The 14,883-nt window shown below is 63.3% G+C and overlaps 2 protein-coding genes across 2 annotated transcripts in view; one reads left to right on the top strand and one right to left on the bottom strand.

Moving 5' to 3' along the window:
- The first annotated feature begins 62 nt into the window (after positions 1 to 62).
- Positions 63 to 5,527, top strand: LOC147649001 (FXYD domain-containing ion transport regulator 3-like). The gene is made up of 8 exons (XM_086864954.1): positions 63 to 101; positions 1,486 to 1,542; positions 2,199 to 2,228; positions 3,102 to 3,125; positions 3,376 to 3,450; positions 4,165 to 4,195; positions 4,312 to 4,355; positions 4,430 to 5,527. The coding sequence occupies exons 2-8, from the start codon at positions 1,503 to 1,505 to the stop codon at positions 4,447 to 4,449; spliced, it is 264 nt and encodes an 87-aa protein (XP_086721080.1). The 5' UTR covers positions 63 to 101; positions 1,486 to 1,502; the 3' UTR covers positions 4,450 to 5,527.
- LOC147649000 (leucine-rich repeat LGI family member 4-like) overlaps positions 4,555 to 14,883 on the bottom strand; it is a 43,571-nt gene continuing 33,242 nt past the window's right edge. The window contains exon 9 of the mRNA XM_086864867.1: positions 4,555 to 10,497. Within this exon, the coding sequence (XP_086720993.1) occupies positions 10,195 to 10,497 (303 nt within the window). The 3' untranslated portion in view covers positions 4,555 to 10,194. The remainder of the gene's footprint in view (positions 10,498 to 14,883) is intronic.

Genomic DNA, 14,883 nt, shown 5'->3' with positions numbered 1-14,883 from the left:
CTCCCCCCATTTCCCCACCGCTTTCCCTTGGCCCCGCCCCCTCCGGTTCCCCTCCCCCTCCCCCCCCCCCAGTTCCAGTTCCTCGTGGCTGCTCTGGGAAGGTGAGTGGGGCCCCAGTTCATCCCAGTAACCTCCCAGTCCATCCCAGTAACCCCCCAGTCCAACCCAGTAACCCCCCAGTCCATCCCAGTAACCTCCCAGTCCAACCCAGTAACCCCCCAGTCCATCCCAGTAACTCCCCAGTCCCTCCCAGTTCATGCCAGTAACCCCCCAGTAACTCCCAGTTCATCCCAGTAACTCCCAGTTCATCCCAGTAACCCCCCCAGTAACCTCCCAGTTCATCCCAATAACCCCCCAGTAACCCCCCACTTCATCCCAGTAACTCCCACTTCATCCCAGTAACTCCCACTTCATCCCAGTAACTCCCAGTAACTCCCCAGTAACTCCCAGTTCATCCCAGTAACCCCCCCAGTAACCTCCCATTTCATCCCAGTAACTCCCAGTTGCCCCCCCCAGTCCATCCCAGTAATCCCCAGTCCCTCCCAGTCAGTTTCAGTCCCCCCAGTCTGTCCCAGTCCCCCCAGTCTGTCCCAGTCCCCCCAGTTTGTCCCAGTCCCGCCCCGCTCAGGAATCCCAGTGACTCATCCCCCCCTCCCAGTTCCCCCCAGTTTGTCCCAGTCCCGCCCTGCTCAGGAATCCCAATGACTCACCCGCTCCCAGTTCCCTCCCAGTTCCCTCCCAGTTCCCTCCCGTTCCCTCCCAGTCCCTCCCAGTTCCCTCCCAGTCCCTCCCAGTTCCCTCCCAGTTCCCTCCCAGTCCCTCCCAGTCCCCTCCCAGTCCCTCCCAGTATCCCCCAGTCCCTCCCAGTATCCCCCAGTCCCTCCCAGTTCCTCCTAGCATCCCCAGTCCCCTCCCAGTTTATCCCCCAGTCCCCTCCCAGTCCCTCCCAGTTCCCTCCCAGTCCCCTCCCAGTCCCCTCCCAGTCCCTCCCAGTCCCCTCCCAGTTCCCTCCCAGTCCCTCCCAGTCCCCTCCCAGTTCCCTCCCAGTCCCTCCCAGTATCCCCCAGTCCCTCCCAGTATCCCCCAGTCCCTCCCAGTTCCCTCCCAGTTCCTCCCAGTCCACTCCCAGTTCCCTCCCAGTCCCTCTCAGTTCCCTCCCAGTCCCTCCCAGTCCCTCCCAGTCCCCTCCCAGTTCCTCCCAGCATCCCCAGTCCCCTCCCAGTTTATCCCCCAGTTCACTCCCAGTATCCCCCAGTCCCTCCCAGTATCCCCCAGTCCCTCCCAGTATCCCCCATTCCCTCCCAGTTCCCTCCCAGTTCCCTCCCAGTCCACTCCCAGTCCCTCCCAGTATCCCCCAGTCCCTCCAAGTTCCCTCCCAGTCCCTCCCAGTTCCCTCCCAGTCCCTCCCAGTTCCCTCCCAGTTCCCTCCCAGTTCCCTCCCAGTCCCTCCCCCCCAAGACCCTTTGGAATTTCTCCTTCCCCCAGGGGTCAAAGGTCACGGAATGGAGCGGGAAAGGCTCGGAACACTGGTGATACTGGGAGGTACTGGGAGGGACTGGGATGGACTGGGATGGACTACGAGGGAACTGGGAGGGACTGGGATGGAGCTGGGAGGGACTGGGATGGGACTGGGGGATACTGGGAGGGACTGGGGAATACTGGGAGGGAACTGGGAGGGGGACTGGAATGGAACTGGGAGGGACTGGGAGGGACTGGGAGAGAACTGGGAGGGAACTGGGATGGAGCTGGGAGGGACAGGGAGGGACTGGGAGGGACTGGGAGGAAACTGGGAGGGAACTGGGAGGGAACTGGGAGGGACTGGGAGGAAACTGGAATGGAACTGGGAGGGACTGGGAGGGACTGGGAGGGAACTGGAATGGAACTGGGAGGGAACTGGGAGGGACTGGGAGGGACTGGGAGAGAACTGGGCGGGACTGGGAGGGACTGGGAGGGAACTGGGCGGGACTGGGAGGGACTGGAATGGAACTGGGAGGGACTGGGATGGGACTGGGATTGACAGGGAGGGACTGGGATGGACTGGGAGGAACTGGGAGGGACTGGGAGGGAACTGGGAGGGACTGGGATGGGACTGGGATGGGACTGGGAGGGAACTGGGAGGGACTGGGAGGGACTGGGAGGGCCTGGGACCAGTGCCTGCCCCAAACTGGTTTAACTGGTGTCCCCTCTCACCCTCCCAGTTCTGTCCCTGGCCAGAGGGGACCCCCCTGGTAAGTGGGGACAAACTGGGATGAACTGGGATGGACTGGGATTGAACTGCAACAAACTAGGAGGGAACTGGGATGGACTGGGAGGGACTGGGAGGGACTGGGGGATAGTGGGAGGGAACTGGGAGGGAACTGGGATGAACTGGGAGGGGACTGGGGGATACTGGGAGGGAATTGGGAGTGAACTGGGATGAACTGGGAATGACTGGGTTGAATTGGGATGAACTGGGAGGGACTGGGATGGACTGGGATGGACTGGGATGAACTGGGATGAACTGGGATTGAACTGCGACAAACTAGGAGGGAACTGGGATGGACTGGGAGGGAACTGGGAGGGAACTGGGAGGGAACTGGGATGGACTGGGAATGACTGGGTTAAACTGGGAATGACTGGGTTGAACTGGGATAAACTGGGATGGACTGGGAGGGACTGGGATGGACTGGGATGGACTGGGATGAACTGGTTTGGACTGGGATGGACTGGGAGGGAACTGGGATGGACTGGGATGAACTGGGAGGGACTGGGATGAAGTGGGAGGGACTGGGAGGGAACTGGGATGAACTGGGAGTGACTGGGTTGAACTGGGATGGACTGGGATGGACTGGGATGAACTGGGAGTGACTGGGTCATACTGGGACAGCAAACCCATCTGGGTTTACACTGGGCGGGTGAAGCCTGTACCGGTCCATACTGGTTTATACTGGTTTATACTGGTCTGTACTGGTTTGTACTGGTCTGTACTGGTTTATACTGCTTTGTACTGGTTTATACTGGTTTGTACTGGTTTGTACTGGTTTATACTGGTTTATACTGGTTTGTACTGGTTTATACTGGTTTGTACTGGTCTCTCTGACCCCCCCTTCCTCCCCCCACAGATGCCACCAGTCCCTTCCAGTATGGTGAGTGCAGGGAACTGGGAGGGACTGGGAACATCCCCAGGTGTCCCCAAGGTGTCCCAAAGTGTCCCCAAGGTGTCCCCAGGGGTCCCCGAGGTGTCCCCAAGGTGTCCCCAGGTGTCCCCAAGGTGTCCCAAAGTGTCCCCAGGTGTCCCCAGGGGTCCCCAAGGTGTCCCCAAGCGTCCCCAAGGTGTCCCCAGGGGTCCCCGAGGTGTCCCCAGGTGTCCCCAAGGTGTCCCTGTCCCCTCCCCAGACTGGTGTCACCTGCGCGTCGGTGGCCTCGTGGTGGCGGCGGTGCTGAGCGTGGTGGGGATCATTGTCCTGTTCAGTGAGTGACTGTCACCTGTGTCACCTGTGTGTCACCTGTCACCTGTGTGTCACCTGTGTCACCTGTCACCTGTGTGTCACCTGTCACCTGTGTGTCACCTGTGTCACCTGTCACCTGTGTGTCACCTGTCACCTGTGTGTCACCTGTCACCCGTGTCACCTGTCATCTGTGTCACCTGTCACCTGTGTCACCTGTCACCTGTGTGTCACCTGTGTCACCTGTCACCTGTGTGTCACCTGTGTCACCTGTCACCTGTGTCACCTGTGTGTCACCTGTCACCTGTGTGTCACCTGTCACCTGTGTGTCACCTGTGTCACCTGTGTGTCACCTGTCACCCATGTCACCTGTCATCTGTGTCACCCGTGTCACCCCTCACCCCTGTGTCACCTGTCACCTGTGTGTCACCTGTGACTTGTGACCCATGTGTCACCTGTCACCCGTGTCACCCATGTGTCACCTGTGTGTCACCTGTCACCCGTGTGTCACCTGTCATCTGTGTCACCCGTGTCACCCCTCACCCATGTGTCACCTGTCACCTGTGTCACCCATGTGTCACCCCTGTGTCACCTATGTCACCTATCACCTGTGTGTCACCTGTCACCCGTGTGTCACCTGTGTCACCCCTGTGTGTCACCCCTGTGTGTCACCCTCCCGTCCCCTGCGTGTCCTCGGTGTCACCCGGCGGTTCCTGATGTCACCTTTGTGTCCCCTCAGGTGGGAAGTGCAAGTGCCGGAGCAAGGCCAGGTGGGACCTCCTGACACTTGGGGACACTTGGGGACACTTTGGGGACAATTGGGGATATCTGGGGACACCTGGGGACACTTTGGGGACATTGAGGTGTCCCCTCTCCCTCCCCACAGCCGCCGCCACCCCCCAGCGGAGCTGTCACCCCTGGCAGGGACAGGTGAGTGTCCCCTCCCCGCCTTGGGGACATCGCGGGGACAGTGCCACCCTCACCCCGCCCCCCTCTCTCCACAGGAGCCACCGGCTCGCGCTGAGCTGTCCCCAAGTGTCCCCAAATGTCCCCGAGAGATGACAGGGGGGAGGGCACGGGGACCTCGGGGATGTCCCCAAATGTCCCCAAGGAGGAGCAGGAATAAAAATGGGGCAAAAAAAGGAGATTTTGGTCATTGGGGGAGGGGCGGCAGCAGCGGGGGACAGCGGAGGTGACACTGGGACATCGGGTGAGGGTGGCACCAGGAGGTGACACGGGGACAGGGGTGATGGTGGTGGCACCAGGAGGTGACACGGGGACATCGGGTGAGGGTGGTGGCACCAGGAGGTGACACTGGGACATCGGGTGAGGGTGGTGGCACCAGGAGGTGACACGGGGACATCGGGTGAGGGTGGCACCAGGAGGTGACACGGGGACATCGGGTGAGGGTGGCACCAGGAGGTGACACTGGGACATCGGGTGAGGGTGGTGGCACCAGGAGGTGACACAGGGACATCGGGTGAGGGTGGCACCAGGAGGTGACACTGGGACATTGGGTGAGGGTGGTGGCACCAGGAGGTGACACGGGGACATCGGGTGAGGGTGGTGGCACCAGCAGGTGACACAGGGACATCAGGTGAGGGTGGTGGCACCAGGAGGTGACACTGGGACATCAGGTGAGGGTGGCACCAGGAGGTGACACAGGGACATCGGGTGAGGGTGGTGGCACCAGGAGGTGACACTGGGACATCGGGTGAGGGTGGTGGCACCAGGAGGTGACACGGGGACATCGGGTGAGGGTGGTGGCACCAGGAGGTGACATTGGGACATCGGGTGAGGGTGGCACCAGGAGGTGACACGGGGACATCGGGTGAGGGTGGCACCAGGAGGTGACACGGGGACATCGGGTGAGGGTGGTGGCACCAGGAGGTGACACAGGGACATTGGGTGAGGGTGGTGGCACCAGGAGGTGACACGGGGACATCGGGTGAGGGTGGTGGCACCAGGAGGTGACACTGGGACATCGGGTGAGGGTGGCACCAGGAGGTGACACTGGGACATTGGGTGAGGGTGGTGGCACCAGGAGGTGACACGGGGACATCGGGTGAGGGTGGTGGCACCAGGAGGTGACACTGGGACATCGGGTGAGGGTGGTGGCACCAGGAGGTGACACGGGGACATCGGGTGAGGGTGGTGGCACCAGGAGGTGACATTGGGACATCGGGTGAGGGTGGCACCAGGAGGTGACACAGGGACATCGGGTGAGAGTGGTGGCACCAGGAGGTGACACAGGGACATCGGGTGAGGGTGGCACCAGGAGGTGACACGGGGACATCGGGTGAGGGTGGCACCAGGAGGTGACACGGGGACATCGGGTGAGGGTGGTGGCACCAGCAGGTGACACGGGGACATCGGGTGAGGGTGGTGGCACCAGGAGGTGACACTGGGACATCGGGTGAGGGTGGTGGCACCAGGAGGTGACACGGGGACATCGGGTGAGGGTGGTGGCACCAGGAGGTGACACTGGGACATCGGGTGAGGGTGGCACCAGGAGGTGACACGGGGACATCGGGTGAGGGTGGCACCAGGAGGTGACACGGGGACATCGGGTGAGGGTGGCACCAGGAGGTGACACGGGGACATCGGGTGAGGGTGGTGGCACCAGGAGGTGACACGGGGACATCGGGTGAGGGTGGCACCAGGAGGTGACACGGGGACAGGGGTGATGGTGGTGGCACCAGGAGGTGACACGGGGACATCGGGTGAGGGTGGCACCAGGAGGTGACACGGGGACATCGGGTGAGGGTGGTGGCACCAGGAGGTGACACGGGGACAGGGGTGATGGTGGTGGCACCAGGAGGTGACACGGGGACATCGGGTGAGGGTGGCACCAGGAGGTGACACGGGGACATCGGGTGAGGGTGGTGGCACCAGGAGGTGACACAGGGACATCAGGTGATGGTGGTGGCACCAGGAGGTGACACAGGGACAGGGCTGGGGACATCGGGGTGAGGGTCACAACGGGAGATGACACCAGGGCAGAGGTGACATCAGTGGTGGCCTTGGGGACATTGGGTGATGGTGGCAGCAGCAGGTGACATGGGGACATGGGAGGGGACATCGGGGTGATGGTGGCCTTGGGGACATTGGGTGATGGTGGCACCAGGAGGTGACACCAAGACAGCGGTGACAGTGGCGTTGGGGACATCAGGTGATGGTGGTGGCACCAGGAGGTGACACGGGGACAGGGGTGGGGACATCGGGGTAAGGGTGGTGGCAGGAGGTGACATGGGGTCAATGGTGGCCCTGGGGACATCGGGTGATGGTGGCCTTGGGGACATCGGTTGATGGTGGCACCAGGAGGTGACACGGCATCAATGGTGGCCTTGGGGACACGGTGGCCTTGGGGACATCGGGTGATGGTGGTGGCACCAGGAGGTGACATGGGGTCAATAGTGGCCCTGGGGACATCGGGTGATGGTGGTCTTGGGGACATCGGGTGATGGTGGCACCAGGAGGTGACACGGGGTCAATGGTGGCCTTGGGGACACTGGGGTGATGGTGGCCTTGGGGACACAGTGGCCTTGGGGACATCGGGTGATGGTGGCCCCAGGAGGTGACACGGGAACAGGGGTGGCCTTGGGGACATTGAGGTGAGGGTGGTGGCCCCAGGAGGTGACACGGGGACACAGGAGGTGACATTGGGGTGAGGGTGGCCTTGGTGACATGGTGGCCTTGGGGACATCGGGGTGAGGGTGGTGGCACCAGGAGGTGACACAGGGTCAATGGTGGCCTTGGGGACATCAGGGCGAGGGTGGTGGCACCAGGAGGTGACATGGGGACAGAGGTGGGGACATCAGGGCGAGGGTGGTGGCACCAGGAGGTGACGCGGGGTCAATGGTGGCCCTGGGGACACTGGGGTGATGGTGGCCTTGGTGACATGGTGGCCTTGGGGACATCGGGTGATGGTGGCAGTAGGAGGTGACACGGGGTCAGTGGTGGCCTTGGGGACATTGGGTGATGGTGGCAGTAGGAGGTGACATGGGGACAGTGGTGGCCTTGGGGACATCGGGGTGGGGGTAGTGGCACCAGAAGGTGACACGGGGACAGGGGTGGGGACATCAGGGCAAGGGTGGCACCAGGAGGTGACACCAAGGCAGAGATGACACGGGGACAGTGGTGGCCTTGGGGACATTGGGTGATGGTGGCAGTAGGAGGTGACATGGGATCAGTGGTGGCCTTGGGGACATCGGGTGATGGTGGCAGCAGGAGGTGACACGGGTGGGGACATTGGGGTGAGGGTGGTGGCACCAGGAAGAGACACTGGGTCAATGGTGGCCTTGGGGACATCGGGTGATGGTGGCAGCAGGAGGTGACACGGGGTCAGTGGTGGCCTTGGGGACATTGGGTGAGGGTGGCAGCAGGAGGTGACACGGGGTCAGTGGTGGCCTTGGGGACATCGGGTGATGGTGGCAGCAGGAGGTGACATGGGGTCAATGGTGGCCTTGGGGACATCGGGTGAGGGTGGCAGCAGGAGGTGACACGGGGTCAGTGGTGGCCTTGGGGACATTGGGTGAGGGTGGCAGCAGGAGGTGACACGGGGTCAATGGTGGCCTTGGGGACATTGGGGTGAGGGTGGTGGCACCAGGAAGAGACACTGGGTCAATGGTGGCCTTGGGGACATTGGGTGATGGTGGCAGTAGGAGGTGACATGGGGTCAATGGTGGCCTTGGGGACATTGGGTGATGGTGGCAGTAGGAGGTGACATGGGGACAGTGGTGGCCTTGGGGACATTGGGTGATGGTGGCACCAGGAGGTGACACTGGGTCAATGGTGGCCTTGGGGACATCGGGTGATGGTGGCACCAGGTCCTTGCTGGATGTGGCCGTGTCCCTCAGGTGACCGAGCCCATGGGGATATCCCCACACCCCTGCAGCTGCACCAGCCTGTGGTGGCACCACTGTCCCCACGGTGTCCCCTCGTGTCCCCATCTCCACGGTGACATGGTGGCCACCATCCCTATGGTGTCCCCTCGTGTCCCCACGGTGTCCCCTCGTGTCCCCACGGTGTCCCCTCATGTCCCCATCTCCATGGTGACATGGTGGCCACCATCCCTATGGTGTCCCCTTGTGTCCCCATCTCCACAGTGACGTGGTGGCCACCATCCCTATGGTGTCCCATTGTGTCCCTATGGTGTCCCCATCTCCACAGTGACGTGGTGGCCACCATCCCTACGGTGTCCCCTTGTGTCCCCATGGCATCCCTTCGTGTCCCCATGGTGTCCTCTTGTGTCCCCATCTCCTTGATGACCTGGTGGCCACCATCCCCAGTGTCCCCTCATGTCCCCACCTCCACAATGACGTGGTGGCACCACCATCCTCAGTGTCCCCATCTCCACAATGACGTGGTGGCCACCATCCCCCATGTCCCCTCATGTCCCGATGTCCACAATGACCTGGTGGCCACCATCCCCAGTGTCCCCTCATGTCCCCATCTCCACAATGACCTGGTGGCCACCATCCCCGTGTCCCCTCATGTCCCCTCATGTCCCAATGTCCTCGGTGACCTGGTGGCCACCATCCCCCATGTCCCCTCACGTCCTGATGTCCACAATGACGTGGTGGCCACTGTCCCCAGATGTCCCCTCACATCCTGATGTCCTTGGTGACCTGGTGGCCACCATCCCCGTGTCCCCTCACGTCCCCATCTCCACAATGACGTGGTGGCACCACCATCCTCAGATGTCTCCTCGTGTCCCCATCTCCACGATGACCTGGTGGCCACCATCCCCAGTGTCCCCTCACGTCCCGATGTCCTCGGTGACCTGGTGGCCACCATCCCCATGTCCCCTCATGTCCCGATGTCCTCAATGACCTGGTGGCCACCATCCCCAGATGTCCCCTGACATCCTGATGTCCTCAGTGACCTGGTGGCCACCATCCCCGTATCTCCTTATGTCCCCATCTCCACAATGACCTGGTGGCCACCATCCCCGTGTCCCCTCACGTCCCCTCATGTCCCGATGTCCTCGGTGACCTGGTGGCCACCATCCCTGTGTCCCCTCACATCCCAATGTCCTCGGTGATGTGGTGGCCACCATCCCCGTGTCCCCTCAGGTCCCAATGTCCACGGTGACCTGGTGGCCACCATCCCCATGTCCCCTCAGGTCCCAATGTCCATGGTGACCTGGTGGCCACCATCCCCGTGTCCCCTCACATCCCCTCAGGTCCCAGTGTCCACGGTGACCTGGTGGCCACCATCCCCATGTCCCCAGATGTCCCCTCACGTCCCCATCTCCACAGTGACCTGGTGGCCCCCATCCCCGTGTCCCCTCACATCCTGATGTCCTCGGTGACCTGGTGGCCACCATCCCCAGTGTCCCCTCATGTCCTCATCTCCACAATGACCTGGTGACACCACCATCCCCAGTGTCCCCTCATGTCCCCATCTCCACAGTGACCTGGTGGCCACCATCCCCAGTGTCCCCATCTCCACAATGACCTGGTGGCCACCATCTCCAGTGTCCCCTCACGTCCCAAAGTCCACAATGACCTGGTGGCCACCATCCCCAGATGTCCCCTCACGTCCCAAAGTCCACAATGACCTGGTGGCCACCATCCCCAGATGTCCCCTCATGTCCCGATCTCCTCAGTGACATGGTGGCCACCATCCCCAGCTGTCCCCAGATGTCCCCTCAGGTCCCAAAGTCCACAATGACCTGGTGGCCACCATCCCCAGCTGTCCCCTCATGTCCCGATGTCCTCGGTGACCTGGTGGCCACCATCCCCAGCTGTCCCCAGATGTCCCCTCAGGTCCCGATGTCCTCGGTGACGTGTGCGTAGATCTGGGTGGCCCCCTTGAAGCTGGTGGCCAGCAGGAAGTGGCGGTGGCCGGCGGTGACGGGGACGAAGGCGCGGGGGGTGGGCGCGGGCAGGTCCTGGCCGGGCTCCAGGCGTCCGGCCGGGCCCAGGCGGAAGACGCGGCTCGGGGCGAAGTCGTTGCCCAGCAGGACGTAGCGGTGGCCGGCCAGGACCAGCGGCTGGAACACCAGCGAGCCACGGGCCGGCACCTGCTGCACCTCGCGGAACATGGAGCCCTCCCAGCGCATCACCTGCGGGGTCACACGGGGTCACTCAGGGGTCACGGGGTCAAACCGGGGTCACTCGGGGGTCACGGGGTCACTCGGGGGTCATGGGGTCACTGTGGGGTCACTCAGGAGTCATGCGGTCAGCCAGGGGTCACTCGGGGGTCACTATGGGGTCACTCGGGAGTCATGGGGTCAGCCAGGGGTCACGGCATCAAACCGGGGTCACGGGGTCACTGTGGGGTCACTCGGGAGTCATGCGGTCAGCCAGGGGTCACTCGGGGGTCACTATGGGGTCACTCGGGAGTCATGAGGTCAGCCAGAGGTCACAGGGTCAAACCGGGGTCACGGGGTCACTCGGAGGTCAGTCAGGGGGTCACGGGGTCACTGTGGGGTCACTCGGGAGTCATGGGGTCAACCAGGGGTCACGGGGTCAAACTGGGGTCACGGGGTCACTCGGGGGTCACTATGGGGTCACTATGGGGTCACTATGGGGTCACTCGGGAGTCATGGGGTCAGCCAGGGGTCACGGCGTCAAACCGGGGTCACGGGGTCACTCGGGGGTCACTCAGGGGTCACGGGGTCACTGTGGGGTCACTCGGGAGTCATGGGGTCAGCCAGGGGTCACGGCGTCAAACCGGGGTCACGGGGTCACTCGGAGGTCACTCAGGGGTCACGGGGTCACTGTGGGGTCACTCGGGAGTCATGCGGTCAGCCAGGGGTCACTCGGGGGTCACTATGGGGTCACTCGGGAGTCATGGGGTCAGCCAGGGGTCACGGGGTCACTCGGAGGTCACTCAGGGGGTCACGGGGTCACTGTGGGGTCACTCGGGAGTCATGCGGTCAGCCAGGGGTCACTCGGGGGTCACTCAGGGGTCACTCAGGGGTCACGGGGTCACTGTGGGGTCACTCGGGGGTCATGAGGTCAGCCAGGGGTCACGGCGTCAAACCGGGGTCATGGGGTCACTCGGAGGTCACTCAGGGGTCACTATGGGGTCACTTGGGAGTCATGGGGTCAGCCAGGGGTCACGGCGTCAAACCGGGGTCACGGGGGCACTCGGGGGTCACTCAGGGGTCACTATGGGGTCACTATGGGGTCACTCGGGAGTCATGGGGTCAACCAGGGGTCACGGCGTCAAACCGGGGTCACGGGGTCACTCGGGGGTCACTCAGGGGTCACTATGGGGTCACTATGGGGTCACTCGGGAGTCATGGGGTCAGCCAGGGGTCACGGCGTCAAACCGGGGTCACGGGGTCACTCGGGGGTCACTATGGGGTCACTGTGGGGTCACTCAGGGGGTCACGGGGTCACTGTGGGGTCACTCGGGGGTCATGAGGTCAGCCAGGGGTCACGGCGTCAAACCGGGGTCACGGGGTCACTCGGAGGTCACTCAGGGGTCACTATGGGGTCACTTGGGAGTCATGGGGTCAGCCAGGGGTCACGGCGTCAAACCGGGGTCACGGGGTCACTCGGGGGTCACTCAGGGGTCACTATGGGGTCACTATGGGGTCACTCGGGAGTCATGGGGTCAACCAGGGGTCACGGCGTCAAACCGGGGTCACGGGGTCACTCGGGGGTCACTCAGGGGTCACTATGGGGTCACTATGGGGTCACTCGGGAGTCATGGGGTCAGCCAGGGGTCACGGCGTCAAACCGGGGTCACGGGGTCACTCGGGGGTCACTATGGGGTCACTGTGGGGTCACTCAGGGGGTCACGGGGTCACTGTGGGGTCACTCGGGAGTCATAAGGTCAGCCAGGGGTCACAGGGTCAAACCGGGGTCACTCGGGGGTCACTCAGGGGTCACGGGGTCACTGTGGGGTCACTCGGGAGTCATGGGGTCAACCAGGGGTCACTCGGGGGTCACTATGGGGTCACTCGGGGTCACTGTGGGGTCACTCGGGAGTCATGGGGTCAGCCAGGGGTCACTCGGGGGTCACTATGGGGTCACTCGGGGGTCACTCGGGGGTCACGGGGTCACTGTGGTGTCACTTGGGAGTCATGAGGTCAGCCAGAGGTCACAGGGTCAAACCGGGGTCACTCAGGGGTCACTCAGGGGTCACTATGGGGTCACTCGGGAGTCATGGGGTCAGCCAGGGGTCACGGGGTCAAACCGGGGTCACGGGGTCACTCGGAGATCACTCAGGGGGTCACGGGGTCACTGTGGGGTCACTCGGGAGTCATGGGGTCAACCAGGGGTCACGGGGTCAAACCGGGGTCACGGGGTCACTCGGGGGTCACTCAGGGGTCACTATGGGGTCACTGTGGGGTCACTCGGGAGTCATGGGGTCAGCCAGCGGTCACGGGGTCAAACCGGGGTCACGGGGTCAAACTGGGGTCACGGGGTCACTCGGGGGTCACTCAGGGGTCACTATGGGGTCACTCGGGAGTCATGGGGTCAGCCAGGGGTCAGAGGGTCAACTGGGGGTCATGGGGTCAACCAGGGGTCAACTGGGGGTCATGGGGTCACTGTGGGGTCACTCTGGGGTCAGTCATGGGGTGGGTGGTGGGGTTACTCGGGGGTCACTCTGGGGTCACTCGTGGGGTCACTGTGGGGTGGGTGGTGGGGTCACTGTGGGGTCACGGGGTGACTCAGGGGTCACTCATGGAGTCACGGGTGGGGTCACTGGTGGGGTCACTCAGGTCACTCGGGAGTCACACAAGGGTCACCGTGGGGTCACTTTTGGGGTCACTCATGGGGTGGGTGGTGGGACCATAGGATGGGTTGGAGCTCGTGGGGTCACTGTGGGGTCAGGGGGTCACTCTGGGGTCACTCATGGGGTCACTCATGGGGTCACTCATGGGGTCACTGTGGGGTCACTGTGGGGTCAGGGGGTCACTCTGGGGTCACTCATGGGGTCACTGTAGGGTCACAGGGTCACTCGGGGGTCACTTGTGGGGTCACTTGTGGGGTGGGTGTTGGGCTCACTCCTGGGCTCACTCAGGGGTCACGGGGTCACTGTGGGGTCACTGGGTCACTCTGGGGTCACTCTGGGGTCACTCTGGGGTCACTCACGGTGTGGGTGGTGGCACCAGGGGCTGGGTTGGAGCTCTCGGGGTCAGGAGGTCAGCAGTGGCCTTGTGTGACCCCGATTGACCCCTGCGGCCAGGTGCTGACCACCACCACACCCGCGGCGGTGCTACAGCAGCCTCGCGACCACCAATGACCACCTGACCCTGCTGACCCTCATGACCTCCATGAGCCCACCATGACCCTGCTGACCCCCCACGGACCCCCATGGCCCTGCTGACCCTCCGTGACCTTGGTGGACCCCCCATGACCTCAGTGGACCTCCATGTACCCCCCATGACCCTGCTGACCCCCAATGACCCCCCAGGACCCTGCTGACCCCCATGGGCTCACCATGACCCTGCTGACCCCCCATGACCCCCCAGGACCCTGCTGACCCCCCCCATGACCCCCCCATGACTCTGCTGACCCCCAATGACCTTGGTGGACCCCCATGACCACATGACCCTGCCGACCCCTCATGACCACATGACCTTGGTGGACCCCCATGACCCCAGTGGACCTCCATGGCCCCACCATGACCCTGATGACCACATGACCTCTGTGGACCCTCCATGATGCTGCTGACCTTCCATGACCTTGGTGGACCCCCTATGACCTTGCTGACCCCCACATGACCCTGCTGACCCCACATGGACCACCATGACCCTGCTGACCCCTCCATGACCCTGCTGACCCCCAATAACCCCCAGTGACCCTGCTGACCCCACATGGACCACCATGACTCTGGTGACCCCCCATGACCTCAGTGGACCTCCATGGACCCACCATGACCCTGATGACCACATGACCTTGGTGGGCCCCCATGACCCTGCTGACCCTCTATGACCTCAGTGGACCCACCATGAGCCTGCTGACCCCCAATGACCACATGACCTCAGTGGACCTCCATGGCCCCACCACGAACCTGCTGACCCCCATGACCTTTGTGGACCCCCATGGACTCTCCATGACCCCCCCACGACCCTGCTGACCCCCCATGACCCTGCTGACCCCCCTATGACCCTGCTGACCCCTCCATGACCTTGATGGACCCCCATGACCTCAATGGACCTCCATGGACCCACCATGACCCTGCTGACCCCCCATGACCCTGCTGACCCCCCATGACCACCTGACCCCCATGACCCTGCTGACCCCCCATGACCCTGCTGACCCCCCATGGCTCCACCATGACCCTGCTGACCCCCCCATGACCCTGCTGACCCCCCATGGCTCCACCATGACCCTGCTGACCCCCCATGACCCTGCTGACCCCCCATGGCTCCACCATGACCCTGCTGACCCCCCCATGACCCTGCTGACCCTCCATGACCTTGGTGGACCCCCATGACCACCTGACCCCCATGACCCTGCTGATCCCCCATGACCCTGCTGACCCC

The sequence above is a fragment of the Cyanistes caeruleus genome, chromosome 28 (genome assembly GCF_971803275.1).
Source record: "Cyanistes caeruleus chromosome 28, bCyaCae1.hap1.1, whole genome shotgun sequence".
NCBI classification, from domain to species: domain Eukaryota; kingdom Metazoa; phylum Chordata; class Aves; order Passeriformes; family Paridae; genus Cyanistes; species Cyanistes caeruleus.
This window is presented reverse-complemented; position numbering and strand designations above follow the sequence as displayed.